General features: G+C 47.7%; 1 protein-coding gene across 2 annotated transcripts in view; it reads left to right on the forward strand.

Annotated features, from left to right (window-relative positions):
• LOC139050965 (TNF receptor-associated factor 5-like) overlaps positions 1-18,282 on the forward strand; it is a 34,859-nt gene that overhangs the window by 1,513 nt on the left and 15,064 nt on the right. The window contains exon 2 of one of the 2 annotated variants that reach the window (XM_070527880.1): positions 2,224-3,554. The exons of the other annotated variant lie outside the window; for it this stretch is intronic. Coding sequence (XP_070383981.1) covers positions 2,224-3,423 — 1,200 coding nt within the window. The 3' untranslated portion in view covers positions 3,424-3,554. Of the gene's footprint in view, positions 1-2,223; positions 3,555-18,282 lie in introns of those variants that run through there. 2 annotated transcript variants of the gene reach the window in all.

The raw sequence follows: 18,282 nt of genomic DNA on the forward strand, positions 1-18,282 counted from the left end.
ATTTCAGCATGAGGCGTAAATATGAGGAGTTCACCACACAACTGCAAGGATGTAACAAACAAAGTTAACCCATCGAAACAATTTCAAACCATATTTTCTTTGTTCCTTCGATACGCATGTGTTGTAAACTCCTTATATTTAAGCCTGTGACCAAAGTAAGTCAGTGGAACGCTTTCACTTGTCCGTGTCGGTAGCGTGCCCTCGTCGGCATCTAATTTAACAGCCCAGCCTCTACTTTGTATCAGAGGGTCATAGCGGCGACGCGTATAAAGGCAGCACTGAATGAAGCACCCATGCCAACACGAGATCGAGCAAAGTTTTTCAAATCCGACGGCAGGGTTAGTAGAAGATGGTTTTCCTCGTTCCCTTATCACTATAGTATAGGAAAGGATCCATAAAAAAAAGAAACGATGTTTCGAACCATCACGCGAAAAAAAAATACAGAAGACCAGTGCACGTTGTGCCGTATGCGCACAGGTTATCGCATTATTTGATGAAAGTAACCCACCGACTGAATGTGAACATACTTTTTCAGTGCCCCTTGCAACCTAAGTGCCGTGTGCATTCGAATGGAAGAGCATACCAGGCCCCATTGCACCACCAATGGTTAAACTGTGTTAACAGACAGCAGACGCAACGCGATTTGACACATATCGCTGAGCTGTGGTATGGGATGTGCAGGAGAAACAGGGCAGGGTTATAATGAACGAGCACGTCGGCCGGCGGGGTGCAATAATGGGAAGAGCTTGTATAGATGGCATTTAGCGGGCCATTGGAATAGGTGGGCATGCACTGTATGCTTCAGGTCGCGAAATTTTTAGTGGCAGAAAAAACCAAGGATAGAGAAATAATAAGGGCATTTTATATTAGAAGGGCTGGAAAAAGCTCTGTAAGGCTTTCTCACTATCAGAAAAAAAATGGCGTTTTTGTATGATGGACAATCACTGTGTCCTGCAGATGGCTTTGTGTACGCATGCCTGTATGGACGGGCAAAATGCCTCGCTTCAAGAAGGAACGGGAACAAACAGAGCTTGCACGTGAACAAGTGAGGGTGACAGACAAGTCATTGAGCTAATAACAACGGGTTTATTGCTGGTGGTGCAATATAATTGCAAAGCATTCTTACTTGAGTAAACCTACAAAAGACATGGTATTTGCGCCAGTATAGGAATGCAATCATCGCATCACGTGCGTTGTCATAGCAGGGTGTCACGTTTTCAATAAAGCTAATCTAGCAGCTATGGAGAGAAAAAGATGGTACGCTGACAAAGGAATTTCCTTGCGACTGGATACAATAGGCTTTACAAATCGCTCGTGCTCTTTATTCCGTATTTCTACCTAAAATTCTGCAGTTTCACACATAAGTGCGCAGTCAGATTCTTTGCAGTGCTGTGATAAACGACTAGGTACACACCCTTTCAGCGAGTACGGATGCTCTCTCAGCAGGCCATTCAAACGTCGGCGTGTTTGGCCAATGTAGCAGCGTTTGCAGTTTACCATCAGTCTTATCTGTCATCCTCACTTCGTCCCGTAGAAGAGCTGTTTGTCCCAATTGTGTAACAACCACTCCAGAAGACGAGTGCAATTCTTTGCCTCAGGAAGCCTCTCACTGCTGCCGAGTTAGAGGAACCCATTCGTTAATGTACCGAGCCGTTCCTCGTCGTTGTGCGGCTCAGAGGCATTGAGCACCGCGCTGTCCTACTGTAATGAAAGTGGATCGCCGAACGTGAACGCAACGCCACCCAAACGGAGCAAACGAAGTTGCCTCATCGTAGTAAGGGATTTCGCCTTCAACAGCAGCTCTCAATCGCAATGCACATATCACCAGTTTGCGCGTATGGTACATCTGTGTGCGCACAGCATGTACAAAAGCCAAACGGCAATGCTTCTCGTAATGTTGTCCTCTACTGGGGTTGTGGCTGCTAGATTTATTCATTCTTTGTTCCTACCAGTTTCTGTGTGTATTGTAGTGAATCTGCTAAAAGAACATTATTCGCGCCGGTGTGAAAGCCTACCCTCGCGAACAAATTCATTCGCTTCCCTTCAAAGCAATATAGCGATGAGGCATATCTTGATGCCTCATCACGCAATGTCACAGTAGACGATCCTTGAAGTGTTCGAGGTTCGATCGAACCTCGAATACTTAATATAAAGAAGCTAATATATAAAGAATATAAAGAAGCTAATATGGAGACTTGCTCAGAACCTTCTTTTCTCTTTCAGGTAAAATGCTGGAATGAAGAACGGGGCTGCAACATGGTTTTGGCTGCGTCAGAGCTGAACAAACATTTTTGCAATGACTGTGACCACCACTCCACGTCATGCCCTAATTGTTCAGAGACCGTGCTCCGTAGCAATGTGGCCGCGCATTTACAAAGCAAATGTCAAGACTATGTGATAGCTGTGAGGTCCACGGCGCTAGAAAAGTCAGACAGTGACCGAAAAATAATGATGGTGGCTCTAAATGCAAACTTTGACTTGCGAATGGTTGAAATGAAAGAGAGGCTAGATGAAGTTATTAGTGATCATATTGCCCAAAATGATCACCTAATTAACCTTTCACGTGCCATCAACACGGTCAAAGAAACACTGCTACAAAGGTCAATCGGAAATAGTACTTTGGATCAACGTGCTTCCCAATCTACAGTTACCTTATCGTCAGTTAGAGCAGTAGAGGAAACATTGACTGACCACAGGGGGGAGGTGCGCATGCTTTCAGCAGCAATAGCCTATTCAATAAAAGAGCTCAAGGAATGCTTAGAAGTCCCGAAGCGAACTGTCAACAAGCTGAAAATGCTCAAGGAAATTTGCGACTGTGTTAAGGATCTGTGGGAAGCCTTTGGCAAAGTGTTGGACGACGCGGCAAGGACATTCAGCAGAAAGTGCACCGGAAGTGTTGCGGGCAATGGTGAAGTGAAGGACACTGAGAAACAAGGAGGGCAGAGCGCAATGAGTAAAGAAAAAGAACTCGCCTTAAGCACAATCAACGTTATGCGATATGAGTTTATTTTTAAGGGATGCAAAGCAATGAAAGACGACGCCTATTCAAAAGGCTTTCATTCTTACTCGAGTGAAAAGAGCTACATATCTGGCTATCACCTGTCGCCAGGAGTGTACCTCAGAAAAGAGGGAGATCATGTGTTACTGCATCCTCGGATTCAGCTGCACAAGGGTGTGATCGACGAATGTCTTCAGTGGCCTTTCAGTCAGAACATTCAGGTGGCCGTCATACATCCATCCCAAAGCAAACAGTGCCAGAAAGTGTGGAAGAATAGCGGTGTACTTAAGTTGTATGGAAGACCCCAAGAAACAAGCAACGTCGGCTGTTACTGCGACACGGTCTCATTTCGCATAGATGATCTTGAACGTGAAGGGTACGTCGCGGAGGACAAGCTTCACATAGTGTGGGAGCTTCTTGCCTAGGATGTAGCAAGATAAATGAGGGAATTTCACCTATTTCTTGAAATAGATATGCCCTATTATTTCCTGAAAACAAACTTTGCTCTTCCAGATGCCTTCGTTGAAAGCAAAATAAAGTTTCGTCGAGAACTTTGTTCAGTCATGTTTCAATGTGTATGTGTGTGCAGGACATTGCTCGAGGGCGAGTTTATGAAATTGCCTTTGAGTTGTGTAACGTTCCCTTCAGAACAATTTCAATGTAGGTGGCTCGCAGTCGGGAACAGTTGTAACATATTTCTTCGTGGTTTTCTTGCGATTGCAATTATATGGACACTCGAGCTGCATATTTGCCGTCGCCGTCATGTTCCGTGTAAAGGGCGATAACACCGTCGCCGTGAGTTGTGTGCTGTATGTGCGGGTGAAAGCACGTGAGGGAAGCTGGCGATCGCGGCTCAGTCTTGCGCGCACGAAAGGCCGTGAGGGTACGGAGGGAGGGGGCGGGGGGCATGGATAGCGCTGCGGCAGCAACTGCGCATTTCGCGATCCCGCACAAGTGGAACTAGCGATCGCGGCTCGATATTGCATGCCACCTATGGCGGAAAGCGGGCAGGCAGCGCGGGATGGAGGGGGGGGGGGGGGGGGGGGCTTCGATTTTGTTAAGTCGGTAATTTGAAAGGTCGCGTGCAGTCGCGCGTGTCGTCTCTTGTCGAATCGTGTGTCGTATGTCGTGTGTCGCTCTGTTGGCGTTGAAGCGATAGAGCGCACGAAGGTGACTTCGCTCGAAGCTGCTGCCGGACTTGCTCACACCAGCGTTTGCGCACCGAGTATCCGCGCTCAGCGAGAGTTACGTATCCGTGTTCACATCAGTGTGCTCACACCGTGCTTTTTAATGCAGTTGGTAAGGGTAAGTCTTCAGAATAATATTAGCGCTTGTCCCCTGCTTCTATGTCGGTCTTCTTTCCCGCCTTGAAATTGCGCTTACCAGTATTAAGCATGAACCAACTAGCCCAGCAACAAATTTTGTAGGGTAAGGGAACGTTTCCAAGTTTATACAGCCAATAAAGCTACTATTCTTCCTTAGTGAAGCTGTCTACTCATTTTAAATCGCAGTCGATGCTTCGCCTTCCGGGCGATACTGCTAGTTTTTAATTACTATTTATTCATACAGAAGCAAAACTGTCCGAACGTCAGAGACGGCGGGTTTATTGCTTAAACAGAAAGCTTGCACTTCTGATGAATCGCTCCGTGAATGTTAACCCATTTTGTATCGCACATACTTCTTTTCCTTAAGTTAACGTTGATTTGTTTTCCCATCCACTGCGCACACACAAGCGGTAGTCATCTTCAAAATATATTGGCATTTTCTAGCTGCACCAAATTTTAAAAATTACGTGTGCTTGGTAACACAATTCTAACCTTTGAACCGATTTGAGCGTTTGGCGGAAGCCTGCGTGGTCGGGATGGAACATCGTGAAAAGGTAGACAGAACCCGGGGCACTACGCCAACCAAAGTAAATTTTAAAGAAAAGATGTTTCACGAGCCTTCTTCACAGGTAAAAGAAACAAATATTCGAGCAGCTTGTCTAAATAGGCCTTAAATAGTGACGCAGGCAGCGCGCTTACAGTCACGGCAGATTGCCATCGCTCCACGTCTGAGTGTTTGTTTGACGTGGTAGTTCTGCGGAAACCCGCAAGGTGGAGAGAAGTAATGAATGAAGGGAAAATCAGACATCCATCCGTTCGTAGCAGATGCTACAAAGGAAACCCATACCGGTTCCTCGAAAGAAAGGCCTCAGGGTTGAAGAAAATTCGTCCTGGTCCGGGACTCTAACCCAGGACCAGCGCCTTTCCGGGGCAGCCGCTCTACCATCTGAGCTAACCATCTGCTGAGTTTGCAGCGTGGTCTGAATAAAGGTCGACTCAAGACAAAGGTTTCGAGATAGCCCATTTTCCCTGGCAAGGAAACGTGCCGTCCCCATTCGATTGCGTGGCCCCCTGAGGCGGCATGCTCATCCAATGCCCTAGTTTTCACATTTTGTTATGTTATAGTTGCGTTGTTAAGATGCCTTCCAAAGTCACCAGTTTCGCCAATATACACGTAGTCACAATGAGCGCAACGGACAGCGCACACAACACCAGGGAATTTCTCTTTTGGTAATCTGTCCTTCACATTACCGAGAGATTGTCCAAGTTTCTGGTCTGGAACGTGTGCCACTTGAACTTTTTAAGAATGTAGAACACGGCTTAGAGCAGCACGTGTGGATCCGATATATAATAATCGGGCGCGCTTTTCACCAGATGCAACATAGTGTAACTGTTGGCGAGCCATTTTCCTTTGATGTCATTCAACAGTGTTCAAGAGAGAACATTGATAACCACAGGCTGATCGTTCCCGCCATACCGTGCTTACGTCGGCTGCGTATTTGTCCTGTGTTCGAGCAGATTTTCTCCGCGCGTCGTGCATAAAAAATTACTCTATGTCGCGGCCATTACATCTATGAGCGAACAGATGCGTATTTCACTGATCATTCATTTGATCATTCATTTTATATGATCATTGTTTTACTTATTACGTTTCTCACTAGTTCTTTTACAACACATGCTGCAAATGGCGAATTCGAGCCAGTGAATTTGCAAAGCACATCGAACCCACCGCGGTTGCTTAGTGGCTATGGTGTTGGGCTGCTAAGCACGAGGTCACGGGATTGAATCCCGGCCATGGCGGCAGCATTTCTATGGGTGCGAAATGCGAAAACATCCGTGTACTTAGATTTAGGTGCACGTTAAAGAACCCCAGGTGGTAGAAATTTCCGGAGTCCTCCACTACGGCGTACATCATAATCAGAAAGTGGTTTTGGCACGTAAAACTCCATAATTTAATTTAGTTTTTAAAGCATATAGGCGTGGAACGAATTCTGTGGATGGCACTGGTTTTTAGATGCTAGCCGCTAAACTTCTGTTACATATCCACTGTGTTTAAACGGACTTTCACAGGGTGTAGCTCACTACTACGTGCCACAATGATCCGCTCACAAAAATGACGAGGACACTCCCAGCACGGTAACGCTGCGCGTGCTGAACCGGCGGAATCAAGCTTCCGCCTGATTGAGCTGACTTGGCCGAAAATATAATTTGTGGACACCAGCCAGCAGCGTCCGTCTGATTTTTCTTGACCCACAAATTGGCGACTCCGGACTTCGCATCATGGCTCTCAGCACAGGGTGCCTCAGCTGCTTCCGCTGGGCCTACATGCACAAGAACCCCTCGCGCCGCTGTCTTCGCCGTCCTCCTTCTATCCAGTCAGCCATGGCCTGCGATTCTCCCAATGAATTACTAAGCTCAGCGCCACTACCTCGCGATCTTAAGGTGTCGGCTCTCAAGCCCCCGGAGTTCTGGTCCTCGGACTGGTAACTTTGGTTCCTTCGCAGTTAATTTGGTTTCATTTCGAGTTCGCAGTTGACCATGTTCGACCACGTCGTTGGAGTACTTCCTCCTACTACTGCTGCGATTATTCGTGATATCCTACTCTCCCCGACCGTCGACCGCCTCTAGAACACATTAAGGCCATGCTCATCCAGCGCGCCACTGAAATGGAGCGGCATCGATTAGAGGAACTTCTTATTGTGGAGCAGCTCGGCAACCGCTTACCTAGCGACTTCTCACGTCGCATTCAAGCTACCTTTCTCCTTGAACCGAGAGTGCATTTTTCCGGGAACTTTTCCTGCATCGCTTTCCACCGCACGTGCGCATGATCCTGACCGTGTCTTCATCCTCGACTCTGGAATCTCTGGCTCAGTAGGCCTGTAAGATAATGGATGTCGGTTTTCCCTCCGTGGCCACAGTTCATTGTCCTCGTTACCTTCTGTCCTACGACGGAGCTGCTGGCGAAAGCTATTCGCGTCTCGTCGAAGCTTACGAGGAGCTTACACGGCAAGTAGCGCGACTCACAGATGAGGTTCCTTCTATCTGAACATGCCGGCTGCGTTCTTCGTCACCACCTCGCCGCTACAGCGCCGGTCACTGTGGACGCCGTTCTTCTCATCCCGTTCTGCTTTGCTGGTAGCACCGTCGCTATGGCTCTCGCCCAAACCAGTGCTGCCAGCCCTGCTCCTACGCAGGAAATGGTTGGGCCGAACACTGACAGCAACCGCTTTTCCAGGCCTCCGATCCAGTCGCCTTTTCTACGTCACCAACAGTGTTATCAAAGTTCGCTATGCCGTCGACACTGGCGCCGAGATTTTTGCGTCCTTCCTCCTATGTTTTCTGAGCGCTGCCAACCTCGCGACTCGCCCCCTTTCACCGCGGTCAACGGATCCACCATCCAGACCTGCGGCCAAAAGTCGGTGACTGTCGATACGGGCCTCTGACCGTACCTGTCGCTTGATCTTTGCCATGGCTGCCCATGGCAGCCCATGATTGGGGCCGACTTTCTGTGGCACTACACACTAGTCGTTGACGTGCAACTCAGCCGCGTCTTGGATTACGAGACGAGAAACTGCCCAAGACATTTCCTGCCGCATTCCATAGCTACGGCTTCTCTAGGTGCACATGGCCATCCCCGACACTTGGTCAACCGTCCTTGCGGAGTTGCCGGACTTCTTCCGACACCCCATCCTTTCAGTTTACGGTCGTTCACAGCCTGACACATCATATCATCACGACTTGCCCTCCCCTGTTTGCTCGCACTCGTTGCCTCGTGCCGGATCGTGTAGCTGTTGCCAAAAATGAGTTTTAACACATGCTTGACCTGGGCTTCATTCGTTCCTCTTCCAATGTTTGGGCCTCGCAACTCCATATGGTGTCCCAAGAAGACCGGCTACTGGCGCCCCTGCGGCGATTGCCGTGCTCTCAACAAGGTCACTGTCCCTGACCGGTACCCAATAGCTCTCCCTCAGGCTTTTACGTCGGCACTGTACGGCTGCACCATTTTGGTAAGGTCGACAAGGTGAAACCCAACCACCACATTCTTGTGGAACCCCCAGATATTGAGAAGACTGCCATTATAACCCCTATCGGTCGGTTCAAATATCTGCGCATGCCTTTCGGCCTTCGTAATGCCGCTCAGATCTTTCAGCATTTCGGATACGAGGTATTAAGTGGATTGACGTGCTGCTTTGCCTGTCTTGACAACATCCTCGTCTACAGCATAACCACCGACGCTCATAAGATCCATTTATGTGAAGTGCTCTCAAGACTCGGCAAGATTGGTCTTGTCATTAACGGTCCCAAACCGAGTTCGGCGATACAGAGCTGAATTTCCTCGGCCATCGCGTTAACAAACACCGCATTCGTCCCATCCCGACCCGTGTCATAGCCATCAGTGAGTTTCCTCAGCCAGCCACCACCACGAAACTGCGCGAATTTCTTGGCCTCGAAAACTCGCTGCGCCAATATAGCATTGATTCTCCACGACCTTCTCTCAGGCCTCAAGACACCAAATAATCCCGTGGCCTGGAACGATACAGCTGACCGCGCGTTTAGGGGCATCAAAGCCATTTCCAGCGCGACGCTCTTCGTCCACCCCAACTGCGGTACCCCAAGATATGTCATGGTTGACGCATCGGTCACCGCTGCCGGCGCAGTCTTGCAGCACTTCGTTGCTGGTGCTTGGCCGCCCATCGCTTTCTTTTCTAAGAAGCTTTCGCCCTTTGAGAGCCACTGCAGCACGTTCGGCTAAGAGCTGCTCGTCATTTATCTGGCTGTGAAGCACTTTCAACGTATTCCCGAGGGGCACTTTCGCCCCTGGAATACGTTGAATATGTCCTTGCCGACCATAAACCACGGACTTCCGCACTAGCTTCCAGCTGTACCTCCTACGCACCCCGCGAAATCACACAGACAGCTCGCCTACATTTCCGAATGCACCAGCGAGATTCGTCAAGTCAGTGGAAAATCCAACGCAGTTGCCGACGCACTTTCTCGTGCCGACATCCGTGCAACAGACCACGGACGACCGGCTAACGACTTCAAGGCCATGCCTACCGCCCACAGTACCGACTCCGAGCTCCAGCTCGTTCGCACGAGTGGTGCCTCTCTGGTGTTTGAAGATATCTTGCTTCCGCACTGCCATGTGCACCTCATTTGTGATACATTGACCGGACGTCCTAGTCCTTACGCACCTCCCCCGCATTGCCAGACCATCTTATATGCCTTCCATTCTTTGGCACTTTCGGGCATTCGCGCAACACAGCGACTCGTGACTTCCCGTTACGTGTGGTCCAGCATCAACGTACACGTTTGTTGCTGGTCACAAACGCGCATCATCTGCCAACAGTCCAACGTGCATCGCCAAGCTGCGACTGCTCTTGGCACCTTCCAGTCCCCGAACGCCCACTTCAGCAATCTACACGTCGATATTCTTGGCCCTCTTCTGCCCTGGGGGAACCTTCACTACCTGTTTACCTGCATTGACAAGCTCACCTGATGGCCTGCAGAGATGCCCCTCCTGCACATAAGATGAAGTTGATAGCTCGAGCACTTATCCCACTCTGGATTAGCCGCTACCATGTCCCTTCCGCCGTTACGACTCCCCGAGGTTGCCAATTTGCCTCAACAGTTTTCGCCAATATATTTCAGCTAGCCGGCGTCAATCCTATCAGCACTACCTTTTGCCACGCAATATCCGATTGGATCATCGAACATTTTCACCGCCAACTGAAGGCTTTACTGATGGCTTTGACTTTTCCTTCTTCATGAATTGACTGCCTTCCTTTCGTTATGTTTGACATCTGGACCACTCTTCGCAGTGAATCTTCCACCAGCGCCACCGAGCTTATGTATGGCAGTATTCCAGGAGTCTCTGGCGAATTCTTCAACGATTCGCCCACCGTACGTGCTGACGTTTCTGAATACGCCTACCATCTACACAGCTCTATGCGTGCTGTCGTTCCCTCCCGCAATGGCGTTCTTCCCAGAATCAGGCGGAAGCCTGATTCCGCCGATTGCACTGCTCGCGCACCGTAAGCGTACTCGGCGTGTACTCGTCGTCTTTTGTGACCGATCCATTGTGGTACGAAGTAGTGCGCTACAAGAGCATAGCTGGTGCATTTATGGCATGACTTCGGAGTTCCAAAACGACATGGCACCAAAGTAAGGGTTGGGAGGCAACAAGGTAAACTGTCAACTCTTTATTCCACAACGTCTTGAAACATATACAATAAGCGGATGCGCAGATGGGGCAATATGGAACCAGAACATTAAAATTTGGCTATCTGATATACGCCTCGACATACCTGAATATTTCACGTACAAAAAAAAAACAGAAGGCTAACTAACCCATTCCTCCCCCCCTCTTCTTTATGTGACGTCCTTCCTCTAAAAAGCGGGCTCGCTCACTGCAGCTTTTCCCAATAATATTTGTACCACAGAACAATGCATCACAATTAGAACAATTCACGTGCTCGGCTATGTGCGTGTGTTCGTTTCTTTATGTTCAAGGCACTTATTTCTTCTGTGTCGCGTATGTTTTTTACGCTGTAATTTCATGGCAGTGTTCTATATAAATACTTAAGATAACGCTGGTTTATGCGTTGAAACGAAATTATCTGGAACGCCAATTCAGTTCCTCGGACGCTATGAAGTTTCACGTATTGAAACTTGGGTCAACCTGAAAATTCGCTCAAAGTGGTTACGCCTTGCGAACTCGCCCGCTGCACTTCATATATTGGAATGCGTACCGCAAATGATTTATTCGTGAAATGATTTATTCAGTTTTGTTAATTACCCTATTACAGATTTGGAATATTTTAGTTTTTTTCCATGTCGTCGAGTTTCAAGGTTTCGAATGGTGGTATCTGTGACAGGCGACTTTTAAAATTTGGTGCAGCTAAAGAAACACCTAGTGTACATTCCTACCTGTACGTAATGCCAAATGGTAAGGAACAGTGGCCAGTTTTCTTTGAACGACGATAAGGAGGGATGTTTCTAGATTCAGGCGGACATCGGCCCAAATTCTCAAAGCTGATTGAGTCGCCCTAATGAAGAATTTCTCGGTGGTCTCGCACTAAGGTAACACGGCCTCGAAGCTGCATTCAAGTTTGCTCGGCAATGCTTGCCCACGTAATGATCGCCTGATCGTACGCCGTGAACCTGCCGCTGGCAAGCTCTCAGGAGAGCTAAAATTGTGGCGCTGACTTTCGGCAGGCTGCAGTGTTCTCCCTACAAAGTTAAACGTTCAGCGAATCACATGAAATTGTAATAAAGAAACTTAGAGAGAAATAAACAAGACGAGAGAATGAGTAGGCATGATAAGTGAAAAAAAATTCTGCAGCTGCCACGCACTGTGGGAAAGTACGGATTGCCTACTCGCGACCTGACACCAACTCCATGATCAAGGCACTCATGCAGGACCTTACAAAGGCTTACAGAGCCCACTCTGATAATATTCACAGACGTCTGCATACGATTGACCCAGACGGTAAATTCTGTTTGCCCCCGAAGCTTACACGGAGCAAAACATCATTGCTACACAGGATTCGGCTCGGCGTTGCTTTCACCGGTCGCTACGCACACCTCATCGGCCAATCGAACAACCCCGATTGTGTACACTGCCAGATGCCCGAAACACTGCAACACGTACTGTGCGACTGCCCAGCATATATGCTGGAGCGAAGGACATTAGACAGTTTCCTAAACAGCGTTGGCAGACAACTACGGTCGGAGGAAGCTATCCTCGGCCCATGGCCCGACACTGCAATTTCAGTGCGCGCAACAAAAGTATTGTTGAAGTTCCTGCAGGACACTAAGCTCGACGAGCGGCTCTAGCGAGGCAACTGTCTCATGTATACATAAGCACTCACCACTTCTCTTATCATCATCATCCATCCCAATACTTTCACTCCCCTTCCCTCTTCCCCAGTGCAGAGTAGCAGACTAGAGCGCACTAGCTCAGGTCAACCTCTCTGTCTTTCCAATCAATAAATTCTATTCATTCTACTACTCTGGGTTGCATTTTGCAGGTACGGCACTATAGTTCGGGGTTCCACCTGACGATGCCATGTGGACCAGCATGTCTCTGCAAATTGAGTAGTGTGTAAATCGCGAGCGTACGTGTGTCTGACCACACGACGACGACGTTGTACATGATGTTATAACAGCAGTGGCGTGACCTTTACGCTGGCCGTTCGATGCGAGCCTACGACATGGCAACTGTGTGGTTCTGTACAGCTAGGGGACGAGCATAAGCGAGAAGCACGGATTGTGACCTCATTACCGATTACGTGTAACAACCGTAGCTACATATGACTATTTCATGTGGTGTGTGTTAAAACGGCCATGGACAATCTGACTTAAACGAAGAAATATTACGACTTGTGCGCGACCATGAAATCCGTTCAACGTCGCCCAGTTTCTACGTAGCGCAGCTTGCTACGAGGAAACTACTGGGCGATCGCCGGTCACGGCGATCGTGCCAAAAGCGTGGACTGTCGCAGAAAAAGAAGACGACATGGTGGCATGGCGAGCACGCGCTGAGTGTTTGAAAGAACGCGAGAAGCGTGTGCGCTATCTAGGGCTAAGAAATAAAAAGAAAAATCGCTGTTTCGCCTGAGAGGCGCCGCATCGACTGAGATAACAAATTACTCAACAGCTATGTGAAGTAGGAACTGTAGTTTTATCGGCCATATAAACATGTAAACATACGCATACTAATAAGTTAACAAGCACGGTATCACGCGCGTGCATACAAACACGACCACATCTCACTCGATGACTGCGGTAACTCGCCGTGAAAGCGATGTAGTGAGGAAGCTCCACAGCAGCAGCAAGCAACTGATTGTCGTGCTGACTCCCACGCCAACGCGAACTAAGCCGCGAAAACGCACCAAAGTGCGGATTCTGTACCGGCGGAGATGGCTTTGAAGTACAGCCGCATGGATGGGCGCGCGCGGCCACTTGGGCCGCCCAGAGTACACCGCCCTTTACCCCTCCCTACCCTTTACCGAAGCCTTGCGTGAGACGGAAGGAAGCGAGCTTTCTTCCCCCTCTCCTCCATTGCGTCAACGAGATTGAGTTGCCATCGCCAGCTCAACCTGGCACGCTTTCACTCGCACATACACTCCATGACATGCGGTGACAGTTTTATCGCCCTTGGACTTTATAAGGAAAGTCAAGGTGACGCCGACGACAGAAATGCGTCTGGAATGTCCATAGGTTTCTTATCGCAATAAAAAGGTGGCGGGCGAGGTAATTTCGAACGATTACTCTCGGCCTCAGACGATCACTTTCGGCGATACTATCGCCTACGCGTGCCGTAGGGCTCAACCCGCCTATCAGATTATACGATTTTGCTCAACCAGCTAATAAGCGCACACTGAAATCGATTACGCCGAAAGCGACCATATGAGAATACATTGCAGGGTTAGTGCACTCGGCTGCTGTGCTCGACCGCAGACGGCCGAGCACAGCATCCGTCTTTCATTTATTTCATTTCTTTTATTTTTTATTTTTTCATTCTCAAATTTATTTCTCTTGTCGCAATAGGAGAGAGGATCCTGTCTACCGCAAAGTGCCAAGAATGAGCCAAGGAATGCTTCGCAATAAAACTGATTAGAAATTATGTCTAAAGTATCGACTATGATCGTGAATGTGAGTGAATATCCCAACCGACACGGCGAGAGCGAGAGGGCGCCGCCACCTAGACAAAGTTCGTCCAGCCCGCCAATACGCTAGCGTAGTCACGTTAGTCAATCTCGCGGGACCTCGGTAAAAACAGGCCTGCATGGTGGCTGCGGCTAGAAGAAATTTATTGAATTGGAGAAATGGGGTTATGGGGTTGGGAGCTTCATATGTAATACATATGAAAGTATTCTTCCGTGTTTTTCTTTAACAAGATGCCCACATTCCTCACCGTCTCTAGAAGACCGCATTTAAACCTGCCGTACCCCGTCGTCGTTCGTCAAAATGCAAGAAATTAAGAACATAAGCAGCTGACTGTGGAGAAAGAATTTACGTGTACAATTCTGAGAAAACTAGTTTTCCCACCCTCATCAGTAGTCATAATAACATATTCCTTATCGTTATGTTCCTTACTCATTGGCAGTGAAGAACCTCTCATCTTGCATGTACCTGCCCAATAAAAATTAATAAGACTTATCTGGGTACCCTGACCTTAGGGATGATTCATTATTGAAATGGCAGAGAGCCTGGTGAGAGCGGGCCTCATTGGTCAAATTCTTTCGGTATTTCCAGTTTCGACATCACTACGCATCGATTCAGGCCACATGCCATCACGCTTGCGTTTTTAAACCCTGTTGTAACTAATTTTGCAGAGTATTCACATATACTATTCCCTAGGGGCAGAAATGTCTTTCAAACTCGCAAAACCTGAGTACAGTTCGACTACGGTGTGGAATACCTTGCTAAAAATTTTGTCAACGTAGAGCTGGTCTGGCTTCATGACCACTTTGTCGATTATGTGGTGAACATAGGCAATTCACTATTTTTTTCTTATTCTATAGACGATTTACACATGCAAAGTAAGACATTTTGGAAACAGCATTTACAAGAATTTGAGTAAATTATAAATTTACAAGTTAGAGTCCATTAACAAAAATTCTTCGCTTGCAATGTCGCGGGTGGTGACTGGTGCTGTCTAAATACTCATGGCTATCCGTAGGCTTCCGGTAAAATGTCGTTCTCCGTTTTGCATTTTCTATCTAGACAGTCATGGATTGACAGAAACATGAAAGACGACAGGACGTACGCCATCCCAAGTGCACGTCCTCTCGTCTTTCATGTGCCTCTCAATCCAGCGCTATGCCTTCAATTGATGCAACGAACCAACTTGCCCAAAAATCTGCACTGCTGGTGTTCCCATGCTTGAGCCGAACGTTTGCAGATAGTGAATAGAATCGAATTAGAAATAGTTGAGCGTGAGAACAAACTTAAGCAGTGACAGGTAAACTTCAGGAGTGTGCGCTCGAGGAATGAATGCGAAGGACTTCGATATGGTTTCCATTCCTTCATTCATGGGTATGTTAGTCTAAAGGGTAGAAACATCTAAAGCAACTAGAATAGTGCGGTCGGAAATAATTTGCATATGCAGCATTCTGGACTTGCACCAACCAGCGCACCGAGTGGAAGCGGCCCGAAGCTAGCGCGTTTCCAATGGAACGAGTTAGTTTTTCGCCAAAAATAAAGTACAAATCGATTATTGAAAAAGGAAGGTGACGGACGTGTTCTAGAAGACAATCCGGATGAGACAAGTGCAGCGATCATGCTATGGAAAGGTAGAATTTTATTCCCACAGCGGTTGATGATTCAGCAAAGGAAGCCTATGGACACGACGAAAATTTATATTTCATTTTCGAAACTAAAACGGTAGCTGTGATAAAACTATGAGTACCGGTACAGCGCAGGTAGTCCGGAAACTCAGCTTTCGATTGATGCCTATTTCTACTCTCTACGCACGCGTAACCCTCTTCCCAAAAGCAATTTTTCAAACATGGCCATGCAAATTGACATGGTATATTTGATAAACCCAGGCGTATCGTTGCGCAAACGTTGGAGACCGTGGCCGCGTGGTTTAATAGCACGTCACACTGTACCGTGTCATGCTGGAAGCGGCCCGATACCAATGTCAGTCGTAATTTTTTAATGCCAATATGGCACTTACTTCCAAATCTTCCACTAGATGTCTGCACCAGAACACTCAAGATTACGTTTCGGGTTTGTTTTTTAGTGGGGCTCATTAATACTGTGTGTTCTGTTCTTTTTTTCTTCCAAAAGAGTAGCAGCGTGTTGCTCTTTTGTGAAGCCATCAATTTAATCATCAGATTTTATTCATTGGACAACATAACAACAAGCATGCGCATATCTGTGTTATGTTAAAAAAAGGAAAGAAACTATAGTGCCTAGTAGTATAGAGAAAGGAATTCAACAAGAGTGGGCACTACCATGGACCCCAGCGGCCGAGTTGACTGTGGCGCTCCATGCCGCCGACATTCATACCGGAACCACTATGCCGGTTTCGGTTTTGGACGCACGCGTTTTGAACGCTAACTGGAACATGTTAAGTCTGCCACGCTGACCGGTGCGGCATTTTTTTTTCGCTTCTACTGCGCAACCGCCCTAGCTCTTGGTGCGCAATCTTTTTATTATCAGGTAAAAATGAACGCGAACGATCCTTACAAGCCTCCACCGAATATTTGGCACGTGTAATTGCATAAAGAAGATGCAACACTCCCTGAGAAACGAGGAAATGTTTACTTTCGGGAAGAGTCAAGCAGTGAATAGCTCCAGATGCGGCGCACGAAGTGGGGGACGCCAACTTGTTTGGACGTGCTGCGCTTCGGGAACGTGGTAGACCTACTTCTGCGTTCCTTACTTAGGTGTGGCGCGATTCGGTGGGGTGTGGTGAACTCGAAGGAGGCTCGGGAAAAGGTCCCGTATCTAACAGCTCACATGCGCACCGGCCTAGCTCACTTCGACGGCGTGTCTGACGCATGACGCATGTATCTGGCACCCTGATGCATCATTGACCTCTCGCTGGGTAACGCAACAAAAGTTAGTGGCAAAATATAAACTTAATTTATACGCAAATATTTTTTTGCTGGAAAATAATAAAATAAAGCAATTTCTTTTAACTTCATTTCACATTTTTCCTCCAATGCTCACGGCAGTAAACGGTCGACATATATAGTAGCGTGACACATTTCCTGTCGCAAGTTTTCGCGAAGTGTCGCCTCTTTTTGAATTTATTTCTTAATGCTTGTAGCACGGACATGCTCAGAAATTCTGGAGATCGCACATTCACCATTCTGTGGAACTTCATGGCAATGCCAATGCGTAACTGAATGGGAAATAGTTTAGAAAGTTTTATTTCAATATTCTCACGTGCTACAAAAGGACGTTATGACAAAATGTGCTGCACCTGCAGAGACAAGGCCTAGCCGAGAATATGGCTGACCCAAAAACGACTTCTACTTCTCCATTCTTTGCCTGAATGCTGGCTCACTCCCGCCGCACCTGGTGACCTGGTGGCATTTTCCCGCTCTTAAAAAAAAGAAAAAAGCTGGCATCATTGCAATGCTCCTGCAATTGAACGTAGGTAAAGAGGAAGTGGGGAGCGAACAGAAAGTATGCATAGGGGGGGGGGGGAAGAAAGGCAGGAAGTTGAGATGTTGTCGCACTGTCGCGTGAAATAACGCTTAAGTCATACAAAGTTGACCATCTCCTAGTGGTGCTTTCGACGATGCGGCGATATGGCACTATCAGGGAGAACCTCATAGATCAGGTCACTAACGCATACGTCACTTTGTAGGGTCCCAAGTAGCGACTGAGCAGCTTCTCTGAAAATCCTTGGCGACGATCCGGTGCCCTCGTCCAAACAAGATCGCCCCGGTGGTATTTAACTTGGCGATGGCGAAGATTGTAGCGGCGTGCATCTGCACTCTGCTGTAGTGGGATGTGTAGACGACATAGCTCACAAAAATGACAAACATAAGAAATAAAGAAGAAAAAAATCAAAGGTCTGAATCAAGTCAGCCCTGCCAAACTGAAACGGCTCAGCTGACAACAACCGCGTTTTGTTAACTCCTTCCCCGCTGTTCACTGAAACTCGAAAATATGCTCAACTGAGTCACCCTGTCGCAGTAGGCGACCATCTAAGAGACATACTTCACAGCTTTTAATACGGGTAATCATTTGTTTTCCAAACAATTTGGTTTTCCAAACCATTTGATTGTGTCAATTGCTGAAGCACTGCTCACAGCAACGCAGTCAGGAGAAGCTGATTTTTTGACGTCAGCCAGCGCAGGGTCTCTTAAAAAAAAAGATTTCGCCATAATTCCATACATCCACCGCTTATCGCATAACCTGCAGAAGATAGCACTACGTGGAAAGGTTGACGTAGTAGTCATTCCTTCAGACAAGCTTATCAGCTTG

Source organism: Dermacentor albipictus, chromosome 10 (assembly GCF_038994185.2).
Source record: "Dermacentor albipictus isolate Rhodes 1998 colony chromosome 10, USDA_Dalb.pri_finalv2, whole genome shotgun sequence".
Classification (NCBI taxonomy): domain Eukaryota; kingdom Metazoa; phylum Arthropoda; class Arachnida; order Ixodida; family Ixodidae; genus Dermacentor; species Dermacentor albipictus.